The sequence below is a fragment of the Syzygium oleosum genome, unplaced genomic scaffold (assembly GCF_021117445.2).
Source record: "Syzygium oleosum isolate NSW1041296 unplaced genomic scaffold, Sole_v2.1 Sole_v2.03, whole genome shotgun sequence".
In the NCBI taxonomy this organism is placed as follows: Eukaryota; Viridiplantae; Streptophyta; class Magnoliopsida; order Myrtales; family Myrtaceae; genus Syzygium; species Syzygium oleosum.
The window spans coordinates 5,117,200-5,140,954 of NW_026607487.1; the positions used below are offsets into that span (position 1 = coordinate 5,117,200).

The 23,755-nt window shown below is 40.3% G+C and overlaps 2 protein-coding genes, 8 non-coding genes and 1 pseudogene across 13 annotated transcripts; 8 read left to right on the top strand and 3 right to left on the bottom strand.

The window, feature by feature from the left end:
- The first annotated feature begins 718 nt into the window (after positions 1-718).
- On the top strand, positions 719-877 carry LOC115681071 (U1 spliceosomal RNA). The gene has a single exon (XR_004005739.1). It is a non-coding gene; the product is annotated as a U1 spliceosomal RNA (small nuclear RNA).
- A 1,411-nt stretch (positions 878-2,288) lies between these two features.
- LOC115681072 (U1 spliceosomal RNA) lies at positions 2,289-2,450 on the top strand. Its single transcript, XR_004005740.1, has one exon. It is a non-coding gene; the product is annotated as a U1 spliceosomal RNA (small nuclear RNA).
- A 253-nt stretch (positions 2,451-2,703) lies between these two features.
- LOC115681073 (U1 spliceosomal RNA) lies at positions 2,704-2,865 on the bottom strand. Its single transcript, XR_004005741.1, has one exon. It is a non-coding gene; the product is annotated as a U1 spliceosomal RNA (small nuclear RNA).
- A 598-nt stretch (positions 2,866-3,463) lies between these two features.
- LOC115681070 (U1 spliceosomal RNA) lies at positions 3,464-3,626 on the top strand. The gene has a single exon (XR_004005738.1). It is a non-coding gene; the product is annotated as a U1 spliceosomal RNA (small nuclear RNA).
- Positions 3,627-5,893: 2,267 nt separating this feature from the next.
- LOC115681058 (cysteine synthase-like) lies at positions 5,894-10,414 on the bottom strand. The gene is made up of 10 exons (XM_030604924.2): positions 10,369-10,414; positions 10,159-10,268; positions 9,533-9,590; positions 8,299-8,562; positions 8,059-8,196; positions 7,909-7,960; positions 7,372-7,451; positions 6,737-6,796; positions 6,484-6,564; positions 5,894-6,278 (listed from the first exon to the last, which is right to left on the bottom strand). The coding sequence occupies exons 1-10, from the start codon at positions 10,408-10,410 to the stop codon at positions 6,204-6,206; spliced, it is 960 nt and encodes a 319-aa protein (XP_030460784.1). The 5' UTR covers positions 10,411-10,414; the 3' UTR covers positions 5,894-6,203.
- Positions 10,415-12,804: 2,390 nt separating this feature from the next.
- On the top strand, positions 12,805-12,967 carry LOC115681075 (U1 spliceosomal RNA). The gene has a single exon (XR_004005742.2). It is a non-coding gene; the product is annotated as a U1 spliceosomal RNA (small nuclear RNA).
- A 1,030-nt stretch (positions 12,968-13,997) lies between these two features.
- Positions 13,998-14,160, top strand: LOC115681078 (U1 spliceosomal RNA). Its single transcript, XR_004005744.1, has one exon. It is a non-coding gene; the product is annotated as a U1 spliceosomal RNA (small nuclear RNA).
- A 929-nt stretch (positions 14,161-15,089) lies between these two features.
- Positions 15,090-15,252, top strand: LOC115681067 (U1 spliceosomal RNA). The gene has a single exon (XR_004005736.1). It is a non-coding gene; the product is annotated as a U1 spliceosomal RNA (small nuclear RNA).
- Positions 15,253-17,439: 2,187 nt separating this feature from the next.
- On the top strand, positions 17,440-17,601 carry LOC115681068 (U1 spliceosomal RNA). The gene has a single exon (XR_004005737.1). It is a non-coding gene; the product is annotated as a U1 spliceosomal RNA (small nuclear RNA).
- Positions 17,602-18,683: 1,082 nt separating this feature from the next.
- LOC115681077 (U1 spliceosomal RNA) lies at positions 18,684-18,854 on the top strand (annotated as a pseudogene).
- A 398-nt stretch (positions 18,855-19,252) lies between these two features.
- On the bottom strand, positions 19,253-23,755 carry LOC115681057 (cysteine synthase-like). 4 transcript variants are annotated; one of them, XM_030604921.2, is made up of 11 exons: positions 23,603-23,755; positions 22,912-22,963; positions 22,703-22,812; positions 22,096-22,153; positions 21,495-21,758; positions 21,252-21,389; positions 21,105-21,156; positions 20,675-20,754; positions 20,003-20,062; positions 19,744-19,824; positions 19,253-19,631 (listed from the first exon to the last, which is right to left on the bottom strand). In XM_030604921.2, the coding sequence occupies exons 2-11, from the start codon at positions 22,951-22,953 to the stop codon at positions 19,539-19,541; spliced, it is 978 nt and encodes a 325-aa protein (XP_030460781.1). In that variant the 5' UTR covers positions 22,954-22,963; positions 23,603-23,755; the 3' UTR covers positions 19,253-19,538. The 4 variants fall into 4 exon arrangements, with proteins under 4 accessions (XP_030460781.1, XP_030460782.1, XP_056166270.1 ...); XM_030604922.2 differs by lacking the exon at positions 23,603-23,755 and adding an exon at positions 23,433-23,526; XM_056310295.1 differs by lacking the exon at positions 23,603-23,755 and adding an exon at positions 23,430-23,526.

The following is a 23,755-nucleotide window of genomic DNA, read 5'->3' on the forward strand; positions in this document are numbered from 1 at the left end:
TATCATGAATTAACTCTAGTGTAGATTTCAATCTCATAATCGGCATGGTTGAAGCTCAAATTATATAATCCATGATGAAGCATACAGTTTGAAGAAGATATTATGGTTAATTGCAATGAGACTGCTACAGAAATGAATCTCTTAGCATGTGTATTAACTATTATGTTTGACATTGCTAAGTTTCAGGCAGCGACAGTCACTCCCAGCATCTCTGTCCCCAGTTTCTTCTTTTCATGTTCAGGTGATGTCAAGAGGCAAACTCGACACTGTGAGAGGCGATGACAAATTAGAGAAGCAGCTTTCTAAGTTAATCAGACAAACCTCCATTTGCGCACAGGATTCATGCAATGGAGATTGCAAAGTATCTGGTTTTAATTTTCAATACCATTTAAGTCTTTGGTAGAATGCTGCTCACCAACCTATTTAAAATTTGCAGGAGTAGTTCCACTTTACTGTTTATTATTTGACTAAAATTGCTTGCTTACTTAGCCAAAAAGGAAACAACACAATCTACTCCCTGTCCACAATTAAGGATAAGAAACTAAGCAATTGAGTATATACCGTATATAAGGTTGCATATCGGTATTTTTCCGTGCAGCTAGCTATGAGCAGAAACTTTTACCTACATATGGTAAGAAGTGTGCCACATCGAAAAAATTTTAAGAGAGAGAGAGAGGCTCGAGAGTATGTATAGGGAAGCGCCACTAGCAATGGTCGCCCACAAACCTTGACGGGGTCGTTGGGTGATCAAGAATGCCCATGGCCAAGGTCAACGGCCTCCATTGCACTTTGGTGGTGCGCTGGCCTTAGGACTGCTTGTCGTAGCAGTTCCTACGTCCTAATTTTTGGCAGCGGGGCCACACGATGTGTGGCCCTACCAATTCAAGCTCAAAATTGTTGTACAAAACCAATTTTCAATAGTTCATGTTAGGTGATTTTCGTAGCAAGGCCTGGTGAAGACTTAAATGGATGAAATGAGTCATGCTGACAGGAAAATCTAGATTGCTTGCTCATGCTACTGTATGAAATCTGAACTTCAATTTATGTTCTTTTCACTACAAACGGAAAGTGGGATATGATTCCGATAGCAAAGACTAGAAACTGCTGCGATGATTTTTAGCAGTAGCTATTTCACGTGGTCAGCTGCGATAGATAATGATGCTGTGCCAATTTTAGGCCCTGGCCAAGAATTCTCTTTAACTTGTCACGTCAAAGTGCCAGAGATGATGTACCAATAGTGATCTATCCTAGCAAACCAAAATTTGTTGACGAAGTTAGGAAGACAATTGTAAGTTGTATTAATGCTGCAATACTGCCCAAGCAAGGGGCTCTCAGCTCTAAGTGCAGATTGTACTGATATACTTTGGCTTCATAAGATGGTGAGTCCTCCAGTCTGCACTTAACAGTACCATTGTTTGCATTTCTTCTCTTTCTCTTTTCTTTTTGTTAAATTTACCATCTTGGGCATCATCTAAACTGCAGCTCACAAGTTGCAACCGGCAACTGGTATTTTTACACAAATCCACAATTGACAGCTGTGTCAGTTAATATTCTTTCGCCCAAACATGGATGAACTGAGGTGGTTAATTCGGTGAAACTGGGCTTTTGCCACATCCATACAGGTCTTTTGTTCATGAACTGGGCAAAATATACATAGAAGCAGAAAAAAATGATTGAAGAGGATGTTGTTTCCTCTCTACTTTGCCTACATCAAATATTTCTTAGCATCTCCACTTTCTTTACATGACATTACTGCGTAGCTCTTAATTCCATCTTTTCTAGAGTAGTTTCATCCACAAGTTGGTGTTCTAGAGGAAATATATGAACTATATGGACCGTAAGAAGTCGATAAGAGAAGAGGGCAATCGCAAATGGCAATGTGAACTTGCCTACCATTTCGAGATGTTGATGTATCACATGCTAATTCCGAAAAGGTTAGTGCATCAATAGGTAAAGCGACATTGACAAAGAATAGAAATCGGAGCTAAGCAGTAAATGGCTGGATATCATCAAACAACGGAACAGTGATGTTTCCAAAAGAATTGATTATAAACCTTCAAAAGATGCCAATTCCACAATGGAGGAGGCGAAGAAGATGAGAAAGAGTTCATTAAATCAAATTTTAAAGCCACCAAGGCCGGCGCTGGAAGCAAATTTATCATCTAACTGAAGTAGGGAAGGGTTATGTAACAACTCTTGAGCCTGATTATTGTCCCAAATGGAAGAACTACTAAAAAATCAACTGATGAAGTACCAGAACAAGACTAAGGTGTGGACCAACTGTCAAATCACTTACGTGGAAGGGGTCCATGGGCAATCAAGAAGACCTGTGGCCTAGGTCAACGACCTCTATTGCACGCAGGTGGTGCTATGGCCAAAGGTGTGCTCATCGTAGCAGTGCCTACATCATAATCTGTGGTAGCGGGAGCTTGCCTCTGCGCAGCCCCTTCAAATATCAAGCCAAACATTTGGTCTCTTTGGAGAGTGCATAATAGTAGGCTGAGCTAGAGCGCCATGTTTTTACCTCATGTCTATGCAAACTCCATATGATCTATCAAGCTTTCACTTGCCTCATAAGTTCTGAATCCTGGAGGTACGTCTCAATAAACAAATAGATAAAAACATGAGCAAGGTTTCTGTGACTTTCTGCTCAGCCTACTATTATGCACTCTCCAAAGAGACCGAATGTTTGGCTTGATATTTGAAGGGGCTGCGCAGAGGCAAGCTCCCGCTACCACAGATTATGATGTAGGCACTGCTACGATGAGCACACCTTTGGCCATAGCACCACCTGCGTGCAATAGAGGTCGTTGACCTAGGCCACAGGTCTTCTTGATTGCCCATGGACCCCTTCCACGTAAGTGATTTGACAGTTGGTCCACACCTTAGTCTTGTTCTGGTACTTCATCAGTTGATTTTTTAGTAGTTCTTCCATTTGGGACAATAATCAGGCTCAAGAGTTGTTACATAACCCTTCCCTACTTCAGTTAGATGATAAATTTGCTTTTTGCGGCACATTGTGATTTCTGATGTCGGCACTCTACTGAGTCCTGGTAGAAAGTTCTTCCACTTGCTGAAGTTGAGAAACGAACTGCAAAAGATTCAGTTGTCATCCATTTCCTGAGCTGAAGGCAGATTTTCTCTTTTCCATATAAGGAGCTTCTGATAATGGAGATGGAAGCAAATCCTCTGACTGAAAAGAATCCACTGAAATGGGAAAAAGAAGAAAAAACCTCACCAATTCGCCATACACATTTTTTTCCTAACCATTTTCTGTATTCTTAGCCATGTATAATGTATCTGTGATATACTGGCCTCTAGGGGAACATTGCTTTGCTTCCTTCTTTATTGTAGAACTCCAGTATAAAAACATGACCTGCTCCCACACGGCTCCCCATCGTCCCACAATGTATATGAAATGACGAAAAGAGAGAAAAGGAAGTCCAATTAAAAGGGAGCAACTGCACTTACCTGGATGGGGTCAATAAGTGATCAAGAAGGCCCATGGCTTAGGCTAGCGACCTCCGTTGCACTTTGGAGAGGTGCTTTAGCCTGAGGTCTGCTCGAGAGACAGAGCCTATGTTGTAAGTTGTGGTAGAGGGGGCCTGTGTTCGCGCAGCCCCCACCAATTCATAGTCCAAACAATATCAGTGACACATCTTGGGGTAGAAGACTAGCGGTGACACCATAGGTTAATATTACACAACCAGGCGAAGTCGGAAAGAGTGAAGGATGAGATTTAATAGACATGCACTGCAACTTCCATAATCGTCTAGAACTGTAAAGGGAAAAACTTTGTAATACCTTGATGTCTCAAGTTGAGCAATAAAATTTCAGCATTTCAGTCGTTCTTTCAACCAGCATAGGATTGTGCATTTGCTAAGACATCACTAATAGATAAATGATGCCAAGGTTTTCAGAATTAAAATTAAAGGGGAATCTTGTCTGATTTCCAACTTGCGTATATCTGCTAATCATGAAGTTTTAGCATGACACATCATGTTTATCTGCACAAATCCTTAAGCAATTCCATTCACAAGATGGGACAATAGATACTTATATAAGAGGAAATTTTTGAAACAATAGAATAGTGAAGACAAGAAGAAACTAGTGATAGGCTTCGAAGCACTCGGGCAAAAGGAGGAAAATTGCAACCCACTCCAAGTCTCCAACTAATTCAATCAAGCTAAATACTTATGAAAAGGAACCAATGCAGCTGTTGCAATGCTGTGTGGCAACCTAAGAAAAAGGCAGAAATGCACATAACATCAATGATGAATTGACGACGAATCAATTTTCAGAGTAAAAGAGCAGTACTTATGCTACCATAGGAAATTTGAACGAATCTTGAGCCGTATCCAAGATTTGACCTTCGAGCCAAGGCCAAACCTGGAAGCTTGAAGATCAGATGGGATCACATCAGGTTAGATTAAAGTACATCGAAGATTAACAAAAGCGAGATCATTAACAATTCTCTTGCAGTCACAGTTCACCAGTTCATTAGGATGAGAAGTAGGTAGTGACAGAAACCAAAAGTTGGGTAGTAAGAATAATTTATGAGCCACTTGTCAACTGTGACATCTCATGCCTTTATACTGACTCTTGATTTAAGGACCTGAAGCCCAGAGGTTTGTGCGAGTACTGAACAATCTCCAAAAGAGTTTTTCCTTATTTGGCATGGAGCTCCTCACGATGGAGATGGAACACAGAAGCAATGTTTTTGTGGAGAAGATTTACTGTGCTTCAATCAGAAAGCCAAGAAAGGACATAGGCCATACGATCAGTGCAGTAATAGTCTTATTGCATACATCCCTTCTCTTTATTTTCCACAGGCTCAAGAATCATGGCAAGGAAACATTGAAAAGCAGAACAAAACTTTCCCATTTCCATACACAAATCTTTAGTTTGCCCCATTTTTTTAAACACATTGTTTCTCTCTTACACAAACCTGTCTCTCAATTCAGATCTCTCACACTCTTTCTGTATGTTATGCTGGTCATCTTTTAAGTTTTAATACCATTAACAAAGACAACTGAAAAGAAATATACAATCTTACTTTTTGGCATCACTCTGTTTGTCCCCCATCAAATATGTATGGTTGAAGAGAGAGAAAGAGCGACAAAGCAAAGGGATCAATCACAACTTTCGAAACATGCCTACCTAGATGGGGTTGATAGGCGATCAAGAAGGCCTATGGCCTGGCTAGTGACCTCCATTGCACTCTTGGAGGGGCGCTCAGTCTAAGGTCTGCCCAAGTGGCAGAGCCTATTGTGCAGCCCCTATCAATTTATATTTTGTGATAACAGAGGATTCGAGAGCAGCCTATTATCCAGAATCATCCCATCATCATTCACTAGTAGTAGATGGTTCAATGGCACTTTAAAACCAATTGGTTCTTCATCTCCAGACTCGATGCTGCGCAATTAAGTGTTCTGCTTGATTCATGTGTTTGGTCTCTCAACTTCAATTTTGGCATAGAAATACTAGTTTAGCCACAAAACAAAGAGCAAAATTTGAATGTCACAATACGCTCTACTTTTTGACAGATTAAATCAGAGGTTTCTTATAGATGATTAGTGCATGAGAACACCGTAGGGAATTGGTTTATGCTTAAGCAGATCATTCAACTAATCATGAATGCATTGACACTTTACTTCAGATGACGTCGGTGATTATGGCATAAGATTGGATTAAGTCGATTTGCAGTAGGAGCAGCTTGCAAGTGGGAATTCGACGCATATCGGCCCATGAATGACAAGCATAAATTTAGTGTCACGGGACCGTGTCAAAGTAACGTAGGCATGAGCAATAACTGCTGTTGTGGGTTGAAAAGTGCGATTGTTCAAGTACATTAGAAGGAGATGAAGAAGGAAGAGGAGGGCACACATACATACACTGCAAGTTCACTCTTGAATACAAAAAAAATTCAGGAATGTGTATTTTATATAATGGAAAAGGACGATAATGGAAAAGCATATGAGAAACTCTTTTTCCCCTCCTATGTTCTAAACTTGAAATTAGATAACATAATATTCCTGTCACAAAGTAAAGATCTGTAGTAAAACACATAGACTTATTTAGGGAAACACGTCAACATGAAATATATTGGCAACAAACAACAGCAACCAGCGACTAAACTCTGTCCCATGTTTCAGAACAACGGGACCAAACCATCTGTTTCCATTGACCGGAACTACCCCTGCTCAGAACTCATCATGCCTAATCTCGGGCTCGAATAGCACAGACAAGTCACGTTCTCCAAAGCTGGGGAAGACCACCTGATAAATTTTATACAGTATAAATTCAGAGAAAAACCCCAATTGTCAATCCAGGAAATGAAAAATCACTAGTAAAAACCTTTAGATATCAACGCTATGATGCTTGACACAATATTATTCTTCCTTTCAACCAAGTGTTTTCTCACACCGATCTGCATTTCTATGTAAAAGCAAATAACTGTTTTTCGGTGAAAGGAAAACTTACAATGATGAGCTTCCCAGCATTCTCTGGCCTTCTCGCTATCTTAATTGCTGCAGCAGCTGCTGCTCCGGATGATATTCCTACCTGCAAAGTGTATCCCGATGATCATGAGAATGCAAAATGTACAATAAGAGCCAGAAATTGTTCTCTTTCTCTTATTTTCTTTTGGCCATAAGAGCTAGCAGTAGTTGACATTCCTAATAGATCACAATATTTGCATAACAGGAAAGCACGAAAAATTGAACCCGCAGATTACCAGCAAGCCTTCCTTCAATGCGAGCTGCTTTGCAGTTTCCTTAGCTTCGTCGCTTGATATCTGCAATTTGAAATGGCATTAAAATTTACTCGGAAACGTATAAGCTCAGAAAATGATGATCAAGACTTGATGGCAAAAGGTACAGACTTCCTAACCAACTAAAATAGGATTGCCTCCATTACCAGCTGACAAATAACATACATAGCCTTTTGGAATAAACCTTTTTCATCTATTGTGAATATATCTTTCCATTTTGTGTGTTTGCATTATTCAGATATAGTACAATGACTACAAAGTCAATGCCTAAAGCACTCACAATAGGAGCAATTTAGGAATTCTAACACGAGACCATCAAAGTACATCAGTAGGATAAAGTATCAAGATCCATATATATTATTGTGATGCCATGCGGAGAAGGGGAAGTGCCTTGTTCTTCTTGTTTTACTTTTCCACCTGTTATGAAAAGCCCCCGTGCAATCATCTACTAAACCTAAGCTCGCTCTTAGAAAAGAAACTGTAACTTAGAAAGCTCATTGCTGACAAACATATTCTTGATAAAACCAATATTATGAACATTTTTCCAGCTTTTATAAGGGGAAAGGGAACAAATTAAAATTTCTTGGATGAACTCCTACCTGAATTACTTCATCTAGTAAATCCACGTCCAGAACTCCGGGGATGAAACCAGCACCAATACCTTGAATCTTATGAGGGCCTAGAAAATTATGGGCATGAAATTCTTAGTCAAATAGAGGATTGCACAACCTAGTCTTCAGAAGCTTTGGAGACTTTTGGGTCTTAGGATGCTTATAACAGCAAGAGAGGATACAACTGACTGCATTAGAAGCAGAAAAAGCAGTGTCTCCTGTTGCAAGAATATCATAAACAATGCAAAATAGAACTATAAAAGGAAATACAAAGTTACTTGACTCCTAAATTAACCTTCATTAGTCCATGGTTACCGTGGCACTTGCAGATATTAGTGTATAAAGGCAATAACTAACTAGCCTAGTGAATTAAGAGATTAAGAATGTCAATCATGCAACATAAATTAACCTTCATTAGTCCATGGTTACCGTGGCACTTGCAGATATTAGTGTATAAAAGCAATAACTAACTAGCCTAGTGAATTAAGAGATTAAGAATGTCAATCATGCAACATTAATACTTACCAGGTTTCCCTCCAGACAAAACTGGACTCTCCGATGGTTCTACCCCGTAGATCTGACGACAATAACAAAGGTACACGAGTGATATGAGAAATAGGAATATTGGAAAAACAAAACTTCTGTCCCAATATCATAACCACAAGAGAATCTGACCTCAATATTGGGATTTTGTTCCTTAAGATACTTCCCTGCTCCAGTTACTGTACCCCCAGTTCCAATTCCAGAAACAAGAGCGTCTATTTTCCCACCTGAGCTTTTCCATATTTCTGGCCCAGTGGTCTCATAATGAATCTACAACAGAGAAAAGAACAATGAACCTTTTTTTTTTCTTTTATCAGTAGTATCCATGAACTTCTCTAACCTGCAAGCATCATATCAAGACCAAAAGAGTACCTTGGGATTGGCAGGGTTTTCAAATTGCTGAAGAATGTAAGCATTTGGAGTCTCTGCTGATATTTCTTTGGCCTTCTGAACGGCACCTTTCATGCCTTTGGCTGGATCAGTCAGGACCAGCTCAGCTCCAAATGCATGGAGGATTGTTCTTCTTTCAAGGCTCATTGAAGCAGGCATTGTTATTATAAGTTTGTAACCCTTTGCAGCTGCCATAAATGCCAGACCGATCCCAGTATTTCCGCTAGTTGCCTCGATCAAAACACTCTTCATCAAGTCAAGCAAGGAACATTTTTGGTTAGACATCTTCATCTACGTCATCACTCTTATTGATGAAAGGGCTCACTTAACACTTAACAATGAAGTCCAGACGTCATTAGGCAAACACTTAACATACAAATTAAAAAAAAGTGATAAGTGTACTAGAAGTCTTAAAACTTGTCACGAAAATGCAATTAAGTTCTAAAACTTCTAAAAAGTGCAATCAAGTCCTAAAATTATCAAGTTGGTGTAATCAAGTTTTAAGTTCTAAAACTCGTTAGCATTTTCCGTTTGTCAATTTGGATGGAGTCAATGGAAGGACTTGATTACTCTAACTTGATAAGTTTTAGGACATGATTGCATTTTTTGAAAGCATTAGGACTCAATTGCATTTTCGTGGCAAATTTTAGGACTTAATTGCACTTTTTGAAAATTTTAGAACTCAATTACACTTTCCTGACAATTTTTATGACTTCCAGTACATTTATCAAAAAATAAAAACAAGACAATATAACCCGAAGTTGTTATCTTTAACCAATTGAGGCATCCAATATGGACCTCGTAGGTTCTACATCAATTGATACAATAGTATTATTCTAATCGATAGTCATAAATAGGAAGCAAAGTGTTGATGGCTAAATGAGATTACATAACCTCAACTTGTTTCAGCGGTCCTTGCGATGACCTAAGGCCTGTGTAAGCCTTTCAGAAGTCATGTAATAAGTAGAGAGAGAGAGAGAGAGAGAGAGAGAGAGAGAGAGAGATGTCCCATGATCTTATTTAGTTATAATCACTTTCAACGGGAAGAAGATGGTCCCATCCTTCAGGAATTATATCAAGAGTCTCAGATGCATGAGCTAGGAGAAGTTAGTATATAATTGTTTACTTTCATCATACAAGAGCACTGACTTTCCTTAATAAGCGCACAAAGCCACCAATAATTGTGAAAGTGGAAAGAGAGGTTTCAGTAACTGACCTTCCCTGGCCGAATAAGGCCCTTCTCCTCCGCATCTACAATCATGCTGTACCCAATCCTGCCGGCAGAAAAAAATATTGCGTATTAGACCCAGAATATGAAGTAACCCACATACCTAGAGGCTGCAGAAAACGAATGAATTTCAAAGTCTGATACATGCATTCCAAGTTTCTAACTTATCTGCTGTTGTTCACTAAGATTGGTGTGCGCATTTGTGTGCAAGGGAGAAAGGGGGTACGGGTTTGTGAGCAAATAAAGAGAGAAAAGCGGATGTTGAAGAAAATGGGGAGGAAGGAAATAACCATTTCGTATTCTTCTACTGTAGTAGCGTTCAGCTATAATGCTTTGCCCGGACAGACTAAACGTTTCTTAAAAGACTTGCAATTTTGTGGACCATTTTCATAGATGATAACCACGGTCGATTGTTTGATTCCACAGTGGATTCTGGCAAGGAGTTCGATTCAAACAACGGATGGAACTCCAGCCAGACTAACTGATCTTGCTGTCTAAGTTAAGAACATGCAGATTGGCCCATTGAATCAAGGTACGAATAACATATAATGTCAGAGTCATTAGCAGTTCATATGGAGGGGAACTTTTTTTGTCGAATTGAAATCTTCCTGTACCTGTCTTTGACACTGGAGCATGGCTCCATCGATTCTAGCTTGGCAGCAATTTGGGCAACACAACTGTCATTGACATGGTTGAGGTACACCAGAGGTGTCTTACCAATTAACTGCAGACAATTAAAATATGAACAAGAAAGTAACATAAGCACACCAGCACATTATCAAGACTACAGAGAATTAGTGAGATGAGCGATGCAAATAGCTTACTTGAGTGACATCTTTTGCAATCATAAACTGCTCTTCGACCATTTTTGTGCTGCTGCAAAATGTACCAAGATTTTTTAGGAGAAAAGGACACTAACATTGTCATAATTTGTGTAAAGGGTTCACTTTAGTGCCATAACTATTCTACCGATCACTTAAGTGCCGTAATTTTAAAAAACGTTTACTTAAGGGACGCCGGCTATATTTCTTCGACAATGAATCCTACGTGGATATATTTATTTACTCAAAGCATGTCCAATGTGACATCTTTTAAAGAGGGTTAAGTCCAAAGTGGAAAATTGCCTAAATGACGCGGCTTCCCGGCCCTAAATGACAACACATTGAAGAAGAATTGATCAAGGGGATTAAAGTGATTCTCTCACACTCTCTCTCCCTCACTCTGTCTCATTCTGTATACCTAGTGCATCCATTGACTAGCAACCTTTTGTGAAACTCTAATTGTGATTGATTACCTAGTAACCGACAACACGAGGAAGAAGAAGAAGAACAGCGATCTCATCGGGAACGGAACCGAACAGACTGTCATTTGGAGCATCTAACTGCACAAAAACAGCATCATCAATGAAGGAATGACTTAAATTCCAAAAAAAAAAGATGGAGAAATTACGCAAAACAAATCGACAAGCAGCGCCAACAAACCATCAGTAATTCTTTTTGTTGACCGCGTTAAATCATCTCGGAAACCTAACAAAACAGTCCGATGATTTCTATAATAAATTAATGTCATGTCGGTTTTTCCGGCAAGGAAAATCGCAGACATCACTCATTTGAACTTTTTTTTAAAAAAAAATTATAGTACTTAAATAATTAATTGAAAAATTATAATACTTAAGTGAGGGCTGTAGAAAAGTTGTGGCACGTTAGTGTTTTTTTTCCCGTTTTTAATAATCCAACAAATAAGCACATGTGCAAATAACTAAGAAGCTCATTTTGGCAAACGAGAAGGAAAATCCCACCAAAAACTTATGAAACTTTTCAAGATTTTCCATACATTGATTCAGCTGATCATACAAAACACTACCAAATAGACCTGAAGATTCAGACTTTTTCATACAGGTCACACCAAATTTTCACTCAGAACTGGAGATCGACCCATCAACTCATGAAGCAACACAAATGATAAAGCTCTACTGACAGAACAAAAAACTCAGACACTTCTGAGAGATTGGAAAAAAGAATGCAAATCAACTGTCGAATGCATTCGCAACTCAGACACATTGATCTAAAGCTCTACTGACAGAACAAAAAACCGCAACGAGAAAAGAGAAAAAAGAAGCTTACCTTATCCCGAGCAAAGACAACTTACAAAAGAGGAAAGCTTTGGACAATTGCAACAAGGAAAGCTTACCTTATATAGAAACCTGTTGTACAGAGGAAAATTAAGACTGTCCTCGTTTGTACAGGTGTACCTCTATAATTGAGACGGTTCTTGGCTTTTGGTGAGTTGACTTTTATCCAGTTGGAGCCGCTTCCGATATAAAGTTGACCCCGTTCGCTGATTTGTAGGGGATTCTCCTCTTTTAAGTTATCGTTGAATTTGCATTTTGGCGGGTCTCTCCCTCGTTCTGTCCCTCTTCCAACCACCTCGTGGCCTCCTCCCACCACGGGAATCAAGGTCACAACCACTGAATCATTGAGATCGCCACCTCGAAACCGTGTTGCGACTATCATTAGACGTCAACTGGAGAGAAAGAGAGGCGGTGGAGATGACAGCAAGAACCAAGGGTTCGATTACAAGGCTTGTCCTGACTCGGGAGGGAAAAAGAAACGAGTTGACATCCGCATCATTCTTTCAGAATCTGATCGCTGTTGAGCTGGCATTTCATGTAGACAGATATGGTGTTTTTGAAGGTTGAGATAACTTAAACTACATAACAGAAGTAGAATGTCTGTTTGAGCAATGACGTAGCAACACTGCCGAGTAACATGCAGCCTCTCTCGCTCTCTCAAATTTTGAACAAGATGGTGAACCTCGAAACGTACAATAAGATCGCGTGAATCATAGCTCCTGGCGTTTATGCCAAAAATCTATGGTATAAGAAGGGAAAATACAGCGAAACTGCATACATAGCGGAATCTAAAATGGCTGAATGAATGCATCAATAATTTAGCAAGAGTGTCAATAATTTGGAAAATCAACTTAAGATACACACCCCCGTGGCCGGTTCTTGAAACAGATTACTTCCTATGACGCAATACATCTATTTGGTTTCTTTTTCCATAGACAGCATTGCTAAAATCTTCTCAGGTTCCAAATCGTGGAATAACATATTCTAGGAGTGAGGAGATCTGATCATGTTCTTAAACGCAAGTTCAAGACAACCTTTCTGGGTCTGACTTGAGTCCCATATGGAAGAAATGAAATGATGAAATGGGGCAAGTCCCTGAACAAAACAAAGGTCTGCACCAACTGTCAAATTACTTACCTGGACGGGGTCGACGGGTCATCAACAAGGCCCATGTCCTAGATCGACAGCCTCCATTGTGCACGAGGTGGTGCATCGGCCTAAGGTCTGCTAGTTGTAGCAGAGCCTATGTCATAATTAGTGGTAGCGGCGGGCTTGGGTTCACGTGGCCTCAGAAAATTCAACTTCAATATGCAATATTCATCTCATTAGCTGCTTGTATTAGGTGATTATGGTACCGAAAAGTATAGATGGATTGCTTATTCCAGTGTGCAATAAAGTAACTTTAGTTTGAAAAACTGTCTTGTGCCATGGCGAGAGTGAGATTTTGTGAGTTAATTGCTCGACAATCGACTATATGAGTCCATAAGAATGACTCGAGCATTGCGTAAAGCGATCGCAATTGCCTCGACTCGTGTCAATATCAAGCCACAGCTGGTTCTCTGGGGATACTCTTTATGCAGCTGGGTCGTGGTAGACCGTAATCTTGTGCAAATATTATGTCCCGGTCGAGAAGTTGCTCCAATTTTTGCCACGGACAGTAACACCTGAGGACTTGGATCCCGATGATGTTGTGGAACAAGATATATGAACCTTGGTGTAATTATCATTGGTAAATTTCCCTAGCTGTGGAAATCGAATCACAAGGAAACCGAATCTAATCAAGAGTTGATCTTTATTATATTTTGAGCCCTTGAAATGTTGAACTCCACGGGGGAGCTTACATATTAAAAAAGGATGGGACAGTAACTGTACTAAAACTGATGGGTTGCTTAGTAGTTACGACCATGTAAGTTGGACCGACCACATTCACAATAGTGCAACCTACATATAAGTTTTCAGTTAATGCTGTAACGCAGACTGCGGTCCGAGTCTTCATAACGTACAAAGTCTCATCCGATGCTAGCATTCCTTTTCAATTTCACAGCAAAAAGCAGGGACTATTCAATTTCTAAATCTAAACATGAGAAAACCGGTGCAATTCCATTGTCGAAACCAACTACTTAATGATTTAAATTGAGAAAGGCTTTAAGAATTAAAGAATATGATTTAAGAAGGGAATTAAAGAACATGGTACATCTGTATTTTCCTGTTCAGATACGCCTATAGTGAGTATATATGTAATGAGAGTCCCACATTGACCAAAATGGTGAAGAGAGAGAAGGAAGAGAGAGAATAAGATGCAGCCTGGCAATCAATTGTAACATACTTACCTGGACGGGGTCTATGGGCGATCACGAAGGCCCATGGCCTAGGTTAGCGACCTCCATTGCACTCTGGGAGGGTCGCTCGCCTAAGGTCAGCCCAAGTTGGTTGAGCCTACGTCATAATTTGTGGCCGCGGGGGCCTGCGTTCGCGCGGCCCCTACCAATTTGTAGTTGAAAAGGGAAAGGTTAGTTCTTGCCGTGTTTAATTCATGTCCATGTTGGTCTAGGACGAATGTAAGTGGTTTGCTCGATTGGAATTGGTAGATGAATTGGAGAATTTATATTCGATGCTATTATACTGGTTTTGTTCTGTTTAATTTCAATGCGAAAAACAGTCTGGTTTAGTTTTGTCTTTTCTTTTCCATACTGTTTGGGTTCTGTTTGATTTAGGTTCGGCTTCAGGATAAATGAGACCGCCCCTCGCTCACCCTTATTGGTTAGGGGAGATTTTATACAATATAGAATCATAGTTGGCTATGACTCTGTTAGAAGAGCCAACTTGGGAACCATGAGGATAGTCATTGCTTTCTCTTGTATCTCTGCTAAGAGTTTTAGTAGGCAAAGGAGGGATTGTCGTTGGCAGAACTTAAAAGGGATCTTTCTTATGCCTCGAAGGAACGCCTTCATTGGGTACATCCGCGTTTTTCTGCGCAGCTCGCTGCAAGTGAAAACATCAGCATACAAATGGTAAACTGTTATCCTAGAGTTGGACATTTTCTGTATAAAGCTGTAAACATAGAATTCGACTCGTTTACAGAACAACATGTTTGGTGGGTGAGTCTTAATGTTCTCAAGCAACGAAATGGAATGCTGAGGGAGAAGGAGAAAAACAGAGAATTTTTAGCAAGATGGTTGAAGTTCAAACTCGAATAGAAGTATTTGTTTGATTCATATTGCATAAACAGGGCCTCCAACATCTTTTCCGATACCAAATCATGGATGAACAAATGTAAGGAGAATAAAAGTAGAGATCATCTTTCTAAATTTTACTGAAGCATTTTGAGTCTGGCCTTAGTCCCACATGGAAGAACTAACAAAGATGAAATAGACGAAGTCCCTGCCAAAACTGAAGCGGAAGCCGACTGTCAAATCACTTACCTGGACGGGGTCGATGGGCGATCAAGATAGTCCATGGCCTTGGTTGACGGCCCCCATTGCACACCGGGCGATGCGTCAGCCTAAGGTCTGCTCATTGTAGCGGAGCCTACGTCATAATTTGTGGTAGCGGGGGCCTGCGTTCGCGCGGCCCCCACAAATATGAGCTCAAAATTGTTTGTGAAGGTGATCTTGGCGCTGATGGATTGCCAATATGTCGAGAACTTTGATACACTTGTGAGCTGTTGTAGTAACATTGCATCTCCAAAACATCTGTAGTTGAGTTGAGTTGGCTTGTGATGGGCTGTGATCTCATGCCGAATAACCGATGTAGTATACCTTAGTTAAGAAGCTAATTTGACTTGTGTGTCCAACAGTAGTGCCTGAAGATGTATAGCCTGAAGAAGTTGAAGAAACGATCTTGAGAAGATTGAATTAGAAGTCGGTGTTAATGCAGGAATATATACCATTAGTTTAAATCCGGTTCGACACACAAAAAAAAAAAAAACACCGTATGATTCTTAATCACATGACCTTGTATTATAAAGCTTCTAGTCCCTTGCGTCTTGCAGTTTGTCAAAACTGGCAAATTAATTTGACACAAAAAACTAAAAGCTATTTGAAATTTGTAGCAGTAGTTCCTCTGCTAATAAAATTGCTTGCTTACTTAGCCAAAAAGGAAAAAACATGAGGTACTAACACTAAGCAATTGAGTATATACCGCATATAAGGTCACACATCAGCATTTTTTCCGTGCAGCTAGCTACGAGTGGAAACTTTTACCTACATATGGTAAGAATTGCCACATCGAATAGAATGCAAAGAGAGAGAGAGAGGCCCGAGAGTATATATTAGAGGAAGTGTCACAAGCAGTCGCTCGATCACACGGACCAAGACGGGGTCGTAGGGTGATCGAGAATGCCCGAGGCCCAGGTCAACCTCCATTGCACTTTGGTGGTGGTTGGCCTTAGGACTGCTTATCGTGGCAGAGCCTACATAATTTTTGGCAGCAGGGTCCTGCGTTCTTGTGTTCCATACCAATTTGAGCTCAAAATTGTTGTACAAAACCAATTTTCAGAAGCTCATCTCGTAGCAAGGCCTGGGAAAAACCTAAATGGATGAAATGATTCATGCTGACTGAAAAATCTCGATTGCTTGCTCATGCTACTATCTGAAATTTGAACTTCAATTCTTGTGCTTTTCACTATAAGCAGAATGTGTCATGATTCTGATAGCAAAGACTAGGGACTGCTGCAATGATTTTCAGCAGAAGCTCTTTCACGTGGTCAGCCGTAACAGATGGTGATGTCGTGCCAACTTTAGGCCATGGGCAAGAATTCACTCCAACTTGTACATTTCAATGTAAGTTGTATTAATGCTGAAATACTTCCCAAGCAACGAGCTCTCAGTTTTCAGTGCGGATTGTACTCCTATACTTGCCTTCATAAGAAGGTGAGTCCTCCAATCTGCATTTAACAGTACCATTATCCGTATTCCTTCTCTCTCTCATTAATTTCTTTCTGTTTGGACTTACCATCTCGGGCATCATCAAATTTACCGTTCGCAAGTCGCAACCTGACAATTCTCAGCTGTGTTAGATAATAGTCTGTCGCCCAAACTTAGAAGGCCTACGAGCTGAGGTTGCTAAGTAGGTGCAACTAGGCTTTTGCCACATCCATACGGGTCTTTTGCCCGTAGATTGGGCAAAATATACATAGAAACAGCAAACAATGATTGAAGAAAATGTTGTTTCCTCTCTACTTTGCCTACATCAGATACGCTCTAGCATCTCCACTTTCTTTACATGATATTATCGCATACCTCTTAATTCCATTTTTTCTAGGGCAGTTTCATCCACGAGTTGGTGTTCTGTGGTAAACATATGAAGCTTACTGACCGTAAGAAGTTGATAAGAGAAGAGGCCAATTGGAAATGGCACCATGTGAACTCGCCTACCATTTCGAGATGTCGACACATGCTGAATCTTGAAAAGATTAGTGCATGAATAGGCACGGTGATGTTGACAAGGAACAGAAATCGGACATAAGGAGCAAATGACCGGATATCATTGAATGATGGAACAGCAACTTTGACAAAGAATCGATTATAGACCTTCAAATGATGCCAATTCCACGACGGAGGATGCGAAGAAGATGAAAAAGAGTTCATTAAATCGAATTCTAAAGCCACCATGGCCGGCGCCTGAAGCAAATTTATCATCAGAATGAAGTAGGGAGACGCTATTTAACAACTCTTAAGCCTGATTATGTCCCACATAGAAGTACTACCAAAAATCAACCGATGAGGTCCCTGAACAAAGACTAAGGTGTGCACCAACTGTCAAATCACTTACCTGGACGGGGTCGATGGGCGATCAAGAAGACCCATGGCCTAGGTCATCGGCCTCCATTGCACGCGGGAGGTGCGATGGCTTAAGGTCTGCTCATTGTAGCAGAGCCTATGTCATAATTTGTGGTAGCAGGGGCCTGCGTTCGCGCGGCCCCTACAAATATCAAGCCAAGCACTTACTGCATTTCTTTGGAGAGTGCAGAATAGTAGACTGAGCAGATGAAGTCACAGAAAGCTAGCTTGTGTTTTTTTCTGTTCGTCTATTGAGATTTACCTCCGGGATTTAGTACTTATGAGGCAAGTGAAAGCTTGATACATCATATGCAATTTGCACAACATGAGATAAAAAACATGGTGCTCTCAATAGCCATAATGCCTAGGCCTGGTTGCATCATAAGGAAAACCCATCATTTGTTTGCGGCGCATTTTGATTCTCTGAAGTCCGAGCCTCCGTCCTTGTGTGTTGTAGCGGGGGCCTGCGTTCGTGCGGCCCCACCAATTTCGAATTGAAACGTTATGTTATGTGATAACGGAGGAGTTGAGGGCGGTCTATTATCCAAAATCATCCCATCATTTGTAGATGGTTCGATGACACTATAAAACCAATTGTTTTTTCTTTTATCTCTAGACTCAATGCTATATATGTGTTCCGCTTGAATTATGTGTGTTGGGTCTCACAACTTCAATCTTGGCGTGGAAGTACTAGTTTAGCCACAAAATAAAGAGTGAGAGTCACAATACGCTCAGCTTCTTGACAGATTAAATCAGAAGTTTTATTTGTAGGTGATTAGTGCATGAGAACATCATTGGGAATAGGTTTATGCTTAAGCAGATCATTTAACTAATCCGAATGCGTCAAAACTTTACTTCAGATGATGTCGGTGAAAGATTACGGCATAAGATTGGATAAGTCGATTCGAAGCAGGAGCAGCTTGCAAGTAGAAATTTAACGCATAATTGGCTGAGGAACGACAAGCATAAATTTAATGTAGCGGGACGGTGTCAAGCGCAGGCATGAACAATGAATTGCTGTAGTGGGTTGAAAAGTGTGATCATTCAAGTACCATTACGAGGAGATGCAGAAGGAAGAGGGAGGGCACAAGTACATACACTGCTGGTTCCCACAATGTGCTTATGAATGTGATGATAGAGTGGCACAGAGATATTCCCATATTGGAAAGACACCAAGAAATAGAGGTGAACTGAAGTGGGCAAAAGTTAAGGTTATGGCACTATCAAATCACTTACATGGACTGGGTCAATGGGCGATCAAGAAGGCTCGTGGCCTACATCATCGGCCTCCATTGCACTCGGGAGGTGCGTCGGCCTAAGTCTGCTCACTGTAGCAGGGCCTACATCATAATTTGTGGCGGCAAGAGCCGGAGTTGGCACGGAGTTGGCGCAGCTCCTCTCAATTCCTAATCAAATCTATAATTTTGATTCTTCTTGTCTTGTGCCAAAGATTGAACCCGTAATCACTATGATTGGGGGAGAGAGTTTTATTGAGTCATCTATGAATACTTGACATTCTTTGGTTGTGTCCAAGGGTTTTGGGCAAAAGGTTTGACGTGTTTATAAGAACTCTTGTGGATTTGTAATGCATTTTATGGTAGGAGGAAGTCATATAGTAAGGACATTACCGGAAAGCCTAAAGCAAAAAACTACGCGCATTCGTCGTAATTCCTCGAAAGATGATATGAAAGATTGAGAATGCACACGAAATGGCATTCTGCTTGAAAATTGTTCCGAATCACTCTGATTCAAGTTCTATTCCCAAGAATATGAAAAGGAAAATAATGGGAAAATGTATAAGAAACTCTTTTTAACCATCCTCAAATATGCTCTAAACTTGAAATTGGACACAGTTTAATCGTGTTACAGAGCACAGATATCCAGCTCCGCAGCCAGCTTCGAGAGCTTACGATGATAAAATCACAAAGAACAAGCATTTCTAACGCAAACACTTATTCATGGAAACACATCAACACGGAAAATATCGGCATCAAACAACAATGATCGGCGACTAAACTCCATACCATGCTTCAGAAGAACAGCACAAAACGCATGTGATTCTATGGACCGGAACTCCCCCCGCTCAGGGCTCAAAAACCATATTCTCGGCCTCTCGCTTGACAGACTCGAATAGCACAGACGACAAGTAACGTTCTCCAAAGCTGGGGAAGACCACCTGACAAAGTTTATACAGTTTAAATTTAGAGAAAAACCCAAATTGAAAATCCAGGAAACGAAGAATCATTAGTAAAAACCTACAGTATAAATTCGGTGAAAGGAACACTTACAACAATGAGTTTCCCAGCATTTTCTGGCCTTCTCGCTATCTTCATTGCTGCAGCAGCTGCTGCTCCGGATGATATTCCTACCTGCAAAGTGTATCCCGACGATCAAGGGACAGCAATTAATGCAAAACGTACAATAAGAGCTAGCAGTAGTTTTTTCTCTCTTATTTTCTTTTGGCCATAAGAGCTAGCAGTGGTTGACATTCCCAATGGATCACAATATTTGCACAACAGGAAAGCACAAAAATTGAGCACAGATTACCAGCAAGCCTTCCTTCAATGCGAGCTGCTTTGCAGTTTCAATAGCTTCATCACTTGATATCTGGAAAGTGATTTCGCATTAAAATTTACTCAGGAATGTAAGATCAGAGAATGATGATCAAGACTAGATGGCAAAAAGTACAGACTTCCTAACCAACTATAAAGGATTGCTTCCAGAAGCGGCTGATAAATAACAAGCATAACCATTTGGAGTATACTATCATCGCACTCAATCATTTGCAAATATACCTTTCAAGGTCATGTGTTTGCATTATTTAGATATAGTACAAAGACTACAAAGTCCACATCTAAGCACTCATAAAAGGAGCAATTTTGGAATTTTAGCACAAGAGACTGTCAAAGTACATCAGTAGGATGAATTATCAATGTCCATATATATAATTGTGAAGCCATACGGAGAAGGGGGAGGTGCCCGGTTCTTCTTGTTTAACTTTTTTACCTGTTACTCAAAGCTGCCTTGCAATTTCCTATTAAACCTAAGTCCTTGTAACTTCGAAAGCTCGTTGCTTACGAACCCATTCTTGCTAAAACCAGCATTATCCTATTTTACGTCATCTAGCTCTTCCGTCCTTTGACATATGGAAGTATATGAACTGTTTTCCCAGCTTTAGGGAAAAGGGAACAAATTATGATTTCTTGCACAAACTCTTACCTGGATTACTTCATCAAGTATATCCACGTCCAAAACTCCGGGGATGAAACCAGCGCCAATACCTTGAATCTTATGAGGGCCTGGGAAATTATGGGCATGAGATTCATAGTCAAATAGAGGATTGCACAAGATAGTCTTCAAAAGAGACACATCTTCTTTGGAGATTTTTGGCACTTAGCACGCTTGTAACAGCAAGAAAAGGATACAATTGATGGTATTAGAAGCTGAAAAAGCAGTGTCCCCTGTTGCAAAAATCTTATAAACAATGCAAAATAGAACAATAAAAGGAAGCACAAAGTTACTTGCTTCATTATTTAAAGGGCCGTCCTAGTGCATGGTTACTGCGGCACTTGTCGAAAGTTAAGCAAGAACTAACTAGCGTAAGGGATTATAAGATTAAGAATGTCAATTATGTGAAATCAGAACTTACCAGGTTTCCCTCCAGACAAAACCGCACTCTCTACTGGTTCTATCCCGTATAGCTAAAGACAAAAACAGGGGTTTGCACGTGATCTGAGAAATAGGAACATTGGAAAAGCAAAACTTCTTTCCAAATATCATAACTAGAGTATCTAACCTTGATATTGGGGTTTTGTTCCTTGAGATACTTCCCTGCTCCGGTTACTGTACCCCCAGTTCCAATTCCAGAAACAAAGGCATCAACTTTCCCACCTGAGCTTTTCCATATTTCTGGTCCAGTGGTCTCGTAATGAATCTAACAACAGAGAGAAGATCAATGAACTCTTTTTTCTTTGATCAGTAATATCAATGAACTTCTCTACCCTGGGAGCATCCGTCTTATCAAGACCAAAAAAAATACCTTGGGATTGGCAGGGTTTTCAAACTGCTGAAGAATGTAAGCATTTGGAGTCTTTGCTGATATCTCCTCTGCCTTCTGAACAGCACCTTTCATGCCTTTGGCTGGATCAGTCAGGACCAGCTCAGCTCCGAATGCACGGAGGATGGTTCTTCTTTCAAGGCTCATTGAAGCAGGCATTGTTATTATAAGTTTGTAACCCTTTGCAGCTGCCATAAATGCCAGACCAATCCCCGTATTTCCACTAGTTGGCTCGATCAAAACACTCTTCATCAAGTCAAGCAAGGAACATTTTTTGTTAGATTTCTTCATTTGCATCTATCACTCTAGAACCTACAAAATGAGATTACATAATCTCAAATTGTTTTAACAGGCCTTGCGATAACTTGCCTGTGTAAGCCTTTCGGAAGTCATGTAATTAGAAGAGAGAAAGAGAGAGAGAAATTGCCCATGATTTATTTAGTCATAATCACTTTCCATGGGAGAAAGATGTTTAATCCTTCAGGAACTATATCAAGAGTCTCAGATGCATGAGCTAGGAGTCCTTAGTTTGTATATTATTACTATTATTGTGAACCTGGAAAGAGTGGTTGCAGTAACTAACCTCCCCCGGCCGAATAAGACCCTTCTCCTCTGCATCTGCAATCATACTGTACCCAATCCTGCAGGCAGAGAAATCCATATTAAACTCTGAATATGAAGTATTCCACATACCTAGAGGCTGTAGATAATGATGAGATAAGCAATGAATTTCAAGTCAAACACATCCAAGTTACTAACTAATCTGTCGTTGTTCACTAGAATTGGTGCACACACGTGTGCAAGAGAGAATGGAGATCTGGCTACGTGAGCAAATAAAGAGAGAAAGGTGGATGGCGAAGAAAATGGGAGTGAAGGACCTCTTCTATTGTAGCAGCCTTCAGCTTTAAGCCTATAAGGCCTGGCCCTAAATGTTTCTTGAAGGACTTGGAATTTTGTGGACCATTTTCACACACAACAACTGCAGTCGATTGTTTTACTTAACAGTAGATTCTGGCAAGGAGTTGAGTCAAACAAAGAATGGAGACCAGACTAACTGATCTTGTCGTCTAAGTAACAAACATCCAGATTGGCACATTGAATCAACATACGAATTAGATCTAATGGTGCAGCCATTAGGAGTTCATCGTGGAGGGGAATTTTCTTTCCTTTCAAATGAAATCTTCCTGTACCTGTCTTTGACACTGGAGCATGGCTCCATCATTTCTAGCTTGGCAGCAATTCGAGCAACACAACGGTCAGTGACATGGTTGAGGTACACCAGAGGTGTATTACCAATTAACTGCATACAACAAAAATATAAACAAGAATATAACATAAGCACACAATCACTGTATTAAGACTGCGGAAATTAGTGAGATGAGTCATGGAAATAGTTTACTTCAGTAACATCTTTTGCAATCATAGACTTCTCTTCCACCATTTTTGTGCCACTGCAAAACCCACCAAGGTTTTTAAATGATTAAGTATGTAAGGACCTGTGCAGATAAATAAGAAGCTCACCAAATGAGAAGAAAAATCCTTGCAAAAAATCTGAAACTTTTCAAAATTTTCCATTCATTAAATACAGCAGATCATGCAAAACCCTCCCAAAATCGACCCAAAGCCTGAAACTTTTCCATACAGGTCGCTAAGAACTGGAGATTGACCCATCAACTCAAGAAGCAACACAAATTGATGACGCTCATAACTAAAAGGTCCTAGAAATCCCATAATTCAGCACTTCTGATAAAACAAAAAGAATGCGAAACCACTGATTTCCAGTTCAACCCTCGAATGCATTTACGACTCATATAGACGATCTAAAGTTCTACTAACACAGCAAAACATCAACCCAAGAACAAGAAAAGAAAGAGAAGTGATAGATCAAACCCAGAAAACTGCACAAAGAGATCGCACCACCTTAAAGGGAAGAAGCTTTAAGTGGGACGAAAAGGAAGACTCGAAAAGCAAAAGGTTGGGTTTTCAGCAAACAACCCCAGCTCTCTTTCTGTACAGAAAGGCTGAGAATTCAAACCTGCGACACTGTAGCATGGAAAAAACGAAGCAAAGAAACAAAAATAAGAATATACCTTATCACGATCAAAGACTAAAATCTCAACAAGGAAAGCTCTGGACACCACTCACAAAAGAGACTTGTCTGGCTTTCCCATTCTCCAAAAGCAGGCAAGACCGTTATATAGACCCTTGTTATACAGACAGAGACTGCCTTGACTTGAATAGGA